The following is a 6,000-nucleotide window of genomic DNA, read 5'->3' as shown; positions in this document are numbered from 1 at the left end:
TTGGGGCTGCACTTAGTTGTCCAAAGCTATAAAGAGCGCGTACTTGGACGTTGAGCTCGTCCTTGTTGCAGGCCCTGCGCCTGGCACAGGCTATTTTTCTCTCCAATTAAAATAATTAATACTTTTAATTAATAAAAATCATTTAAATATTTAAATGCAACTTTAATTTATATATTCTATAAAATTCTTTATAAATATAATAAAATATATTTATAATTACTTAAAAATACGGGGTATTACAACTTGTGTGAAATTCAGATTAACTAATCCATAGTAAAAAAAATTGAAATTGTAACAATAAATTAAAATTATGCAGAGGAAAAAATTTGATCATTCATTGGGGTTACCAATTTTACTTACCTAAGAAAGAGCGAGTGAGTCTAAGAAACTGAGTTCTAAAATACATGGATTTGCTTCTCAATGTGAGTGCCCTGGTTGCTCACTGCCGGATTGGAAAGGAGGATGAAGTGAAGGTGAAGGATGATAATGAAATTCTTAAAATTCTTGGTGAAGGAGTAGAGGTATAATAGGATGGGCGGAGTAGTAGTAAAGGAGGAGGGGAGAGAAATGACGTCGGGTTTAGGAGGAGGAGAGAGAGGGACGTCATGAAAGAGGGGGGGGGGGATAGAAATTGGAAGGTTGTGAAAGATGAAAAAGAAGACATGTCTGCTAAGGGAGAGGAAAGGGGAGAGAAAGATGATTTTAAAAAATTCGAATTAAATTATATATATATATATGCTAGACCAATTACAGAGAGATATGTGTCGCGTTTATTTATTTTGCAAGTTACCAACAAGTAAAAATACTTCCTCCGTCTCTTTTTGTTCTTTACGTTTGGTATTTTTCACGCGTTTTAACGATTAATTAATTTGCATCGAGATTCCTCAATTTTTTTTATTTAAACAAGATAAATTACATTTATTTATAATGTTTTCACTTTTATCAAAATTCTGATATTGGGAAATGGGAAAATTTTAATGTTGTAATGGTAAAGTTTGAAAGATTAAATGACCTAATGAATTTAATTGGTTAAAATAATAATTGGACACAAATTTTGATTGAATACTAAATCATTTATATGATAATATAAAAGGAAATGTAAAGAACATTTTGAAATACCTAAAAAGGAAAACGTAAAGAACAAAAAGAGACGGAGGGAGTACTATATTTGGAAGATGCCCTTCAAAGCTCCGAAAATTTGTTTTTTGCCACCTAAAAAACTAAAACTTGTATTTTACCACCTAAAAATAATTAAAACTTGTTTTTACCACCTGAAAATTAAAAAGTAGATGAAATTTTTATGTGTAGCTACCTAATTCAATTTTCCTCCATTTCTTTTATACTCCATGTGTAATTTTCTATAACATTTCTTTTATATGAATTAATGGAAAATAAGGGAGTGGTGGAAGAGAAGAGGGTTAAATACATGAAATCGTGGAAGAAGAGAACATATTAGAAATGTTACAGTTATTGTGGCACCCACATAACATTTTTTTTTTATCTATTTTTTATTTTTCAGGTGGTAAAAATGTAAATTTTACTTTTTTTTTTAGTTGGTAAAATACAAATTTTAGTTTTTTAGTTGGGAAAAAAAAAAACAAATTTTCATTAAATCTTAATTTCATCCCTCACAATTTTTTTTAAGGCTTTTACATTACGAAAGGCTTTTTTTAAGGCTTTTCCTATTTTCTGACTCATTACCCCACAGACCCCTGGTGATCAAAAGGATCTGTTCACTCTAGCATTACAAGTAGAGCAAAGCCCAGATCTTGGAACTTACTTAGGCTTTCCCCTCACTGATAAGAGGCCAACCCAAACCCAACTAGCCCACATTTGTAGAAATATAAAAGGAAAACTGAACTCTTGGAAAACCAAATCCTTGTCAAAAGCTGGTAGGTTAGTGCTGATTAGATCTTCCCTATCTGCCATTGCTAGCTACTCCATGCAGGTGCTGTCCCTCCCCAAGAAAATTCTCCATGAGATTGACCAAACCTGTGCAAGATTTCTGTGGGGTAATGAGTCAGAAAATAGGAAAGTCCACCTTGTTGCTTGGGACAAAGTGTGTAGTGCAAAATAAGTAGGTGGTTTAGAAATCAGATCTGCTCTAATCATGAACCAAGTAGCCATGACAAAACTCTGTTGGAAAATGAATAGTGCTGACAATTTAGCCATCAACTTAGTTAGAGAAAAATATGTGTCTAATAGAGCTTTTCCTGCCTCCTTTAAGACTGGGTCCCATATATGGCAAAATATGGGTAAAGGGTGGAACTTGTACAACCAACTAACTGGGTGGTGTATAGGAAATGGGGAACAGATTAATCTGTGGAATGATAACTGGACTGGGAAAGGATCTCTGAGGTCAATCATTGTTGGACCCCTTAATAGAGGTGAGGAGGACCAAACTCTTGACTCAATTATCCAAAATGGCCAGTGGAAACTGAATGAACTAGCTGCTCTATTGCCCACTGACTTAGCTAACTGGATTCAGGCTATACCTCTAGCTAAATTTGGTTGTGACACCCCTTTTTGCACATTATCCCAAGGCCTTCATTTTGACTCAAAAACAGCCTACAATCATATTTGGAAAAATCAATTTCCCAGATCAGTTCAAAGCAAAAAATGGAATGCAATATGGAAAGCTAGATGTCCCCCAAAAATCAAAATGTTTATTTGGCTCTGTATATGGGATAGGCTGCCCACTGCATACCATTTAGCTAGCAGACAGATTTTCCCTAATGCCCAATGTAAATTTTGTCCTAATGTCCAAGAGGATCAGGAACATATCTTCTACAGCTGCCCTAGGGCAGTTGAGTTCTGGTCAAAAGTCAAGTTTATCCCCAAAGTCAGATGCTCCAACTTAGATTTTCAAAATTGGTTCATGGAAAATATTTCTGAAAGTAAAAATGTTGATGAGTTAGACATAGAACATGCAACTGTTTTTATCTTCTGTATTTGGAGAATGTGGTTGAGAAGAAACTTGTGGGTTTTCCAGAAAGAATCTAAGCCCATTGAATTCTGGGCCACTCAAACAATCTCCTTGACCAAAGAGTTTGCCAAAACTGAAATACCCAAATCCACCCCCATCAGACCAATGCATATGGTTCAAAGCCCTCCCTTTGTAAGGTATATAGTTAAAGTGGATGCTTCCTTTTGCTCTACCTCTTTGCTTGCTTCCTATGCAATTATCTGCAGGGATAAGAACAACATGTATATAGATGGAGTTGTTGGTACCACAACAACAGTGTCAGCCACAGCTGCTGAAACTCAAGCAATCTTGCTAGCTCTCTCCTGGGCTGCTGTCAATAAGTGGGAGGATACTGTGGTAATATCACATTGTAAGGTGGCAGTTGATAGCATAGGCGAGGAAACAACTCCAACAACATGGCTTTCTAACATATATGGAAAATGTAGGGAACTCCTAAGAAGCCAAAGAAGCCTGTTTTTGCAAGCAAGAAGGCGAGATTCGATGAAGGAAGTGGATCATGTAGCAAGGAAGGCAAGGAGGCTGCTGAATCTGTCGCATCAAGGAGTTAGTCTACACCCCCCTAACAAAATCTGATAGCATCTCTGAAAACAATGATATTTCTTTTTTGGAAACTTTAAATTCTAATCCCGGTTGCGCCATAGATGGCTGTATTTTTGTGCCACATGAAGTGGATGGCTGTAATTTTGCTCCACCAAGAGTGGAAACTATCTGAAACTATGATGCACTGTAAATTTTTTGCTGAAGTAATGGATTAAGTAACTCTTTCGAACCAAAAAAAAAAGAATAAAACAAGACAACAAGACGTCATTTCCCTCCGCAAACTGATATCTCCCTCCATCTCCACCGCTAACGCAAACATGGTAACAACTTAGTCGAACTTCCTTCTTCACTAGAGCTTCTGCTCAAATCCTCTCATGGCTGATATGCTACACACCAACCTCCCCATTTTCTCTCATTTTTCTCTCCCACTAAATCTCTTTCCTCATACGAATTCCTCCTTCATCCGCTTCGCTCCTCTTCGGCGCAGATTTTCTCTCTCCTCAGCAGTCGCAAAACTCTCTTCTGATTCTTCGCAATTCAATATAATTTCTAGAACTGGTAACATCGCTTGTTTCGTTGCAACTTTTTTTTGACGATAATTCGTGATTTTCGACGCTTATGTTTGGATATTTTTGCTGTGCAGAGCTCGCTGATGGTAGCGTCAGTTTCAAATTCGGTGACGCGGGTGAGATTTCTGAAACTTTAAATAAATTTGATGCTGGAAATGATGTAGAATTGGAGAGAGAAAGTGATGAAAATTTAGGTCGTGAAGCTGATGATGTTACTGATGATGTTACTGATGATGAGAGTGATCACAGTAAGGCGGAAAATTTTGTCAGCTATAGCGCTGAATTGAAGGAAGATACGGATTCTGTTGTAGATTTACAATCTGATGTTCAAATTTGTGAAAATTCTGTTGAAGATGAACATAATAGTTATTTAATTTCAACGGCCGGAGTGGAGGATTTGAGTAATTTTGATGAGACACAGCGTAAAAATCGGGTAGGGAATGGGGCTGTTGCGATTGGTGATTCAAGTGATGGTGTGATGATTGAGAAGGCCGGTGAACTGAGGAAAGCTTCTGAGGAGTTGAGTGATGAGGACGATGAGCTTAAACATGGTGGTGATGAGTCGTCTAATATTGGTGTTAGCGTGGTCGTGTCTTTGGAGGATGAGGTTGTGAAAGAAGAGATAGGGAGGGATGAAATTGTGGAGGATGAGGTACTGTTTTCTGAGGGTGAGATTGTGAAAGAAGAGATAAGAGTGAGGGATGAAATTATGGAGGATGAGATTGTGACCGATAACATTGTGGAAAATGAGACTGAGGAGGATAAAGTGGTGTCCTTGGATGATGAGGTTGTGGAGGATGAGACTGTGAAGGACCAGATTGTGGCGGGTGAGATTCTGAAGGGCGAGATCGTGGAGGACTTGAAGGATGATATTGGAAAGGATAAGGACCAAAAGGTAGTGTCTTCGGTTTATGAGATGGTGAAGGATCGCGTTGTGAAGGATGAGATCACAGATGAAGACATTGTGGAGGATGAGTTTGTGAACGATAAGATCGTGGAGGATGAGATTGTGGAGGACGGGATAATGGAGGATGAGATTGTGAAGGACGAGAAGGTCATGGAGGATGAGGTTGTGAAGGACGAGAAGGTCATGGAGGATGAGATTGTGAAGGACGAGAAGGTCATGGAGGATGAGATTGTGAAGGACGAGAAGGTCATGGAGGATGAGGTTGTGAAGGACGAGAAGGTCATGGAGGATGAAATTGTGAAGGACGAGGAGATCATGGATGATCAGGAGATTGTGGAGGATGAGATTGTGGAGGATAAGGACCAAAAGGTAGTGTCTTTGGATTTTGAGATTATGGAGGATGAGATTGTGGGTGAAGAGATTGTGGAGGATGAGACTGTAAAGGATGCAATTGTGAAGGGTGAGATTGAGGACAATATGGAAGTGTCATTGAAGGATGTGACTGAGCACAATATGGTTATTTCATTGGAGGATGTGACTGAGAAGGCTAGTGTCTTTGCAGAAAGTCATCCAATGTCAGTGTATGAAGATGACGATTCACTAGAATTGTTGTCTAAAAAGCTAGAAGCGGAACCAATTCTTGATGAGGAAACGAGTTTTGTTTCGCTTGATGATGATGTTGTGTTGGGATCATCTTTAGACTCCAATAAGGTTAGTAGTATGTTCAATTTATTTTTTTTAAAAAGGCAGTTCATTTTTTACCCTTTACATGTAATAACTATTTGTTGGCTTGTTAGGTATCTAACTGTTGTGCATTCAGTATAGGGAAGCGGTAATATTAGAAGTACAACATAAACAGTCTAGTTTTGAGAAAGCAAGTCAGCTTTATACATAATAGAGATCAATGAGAGGAAGAGACATGGAGAACTGTTATATTGAGTGTTTGACAGTGTTTCCTTTTGTTTTATTTTATCTTTGGGAGAGAACAAGCCTCTCGA

At 38.0% G+C, this 6,000-nt stretch overlaps 1 protein-coding gene across 8 annotated transcripts in view; it reads left to right on the top strand.

Moving 5' to 3' along the window:
- Positions 1 to 3,774: 3,774 nt before the first annotated feature.
- The window catches only part of LOC110778159 (probable protein phosphatase 2C 62), a 36,477-nt gene continuing 34,251 nt past the window's right edge, over positions 3,775 to 6,000 (top strand). For all 8 annotated transcript variants that reach the window (XR_008928143.1, XR_008928142.1, XR_008928144.1 and 5 more), the window contains exons 1-2: positions 3,775 to 4,084; positions 4,170 to 5,713. Coding sequence is in view for 5 of the 8 variants with exons in the window: in XM_021982724.2 (XP_021838416.1) it covers positions 3,901 to 4,084; positions 4,170 to 5,713 (1,728 nt within the window). In the remaining 3 variants the exon portion in view is untranslated. The remainder of the gene's footprint in view (positions 4,085 to 4,169; positions 5,714 to 6,000) is intronic.

This window comes from Spinacia oleracea, chromosome 2 (genome assembly GCF_020520425.1).
Source record: "Spinacia oleracea cultivar Varoflay chromosome 2, BTI_SOV_V1, whole genome shotgun sequence".
NCBI lineage: Eukaryota > Viridiplantae > Streptophyta > Magnoliopsida > Caryophyllales > Amaranthaceae > Spinacia > Spinacia oleracea.
This window is presented reverse-complemented; position numbering and strand designations above follow the sequence as displayed.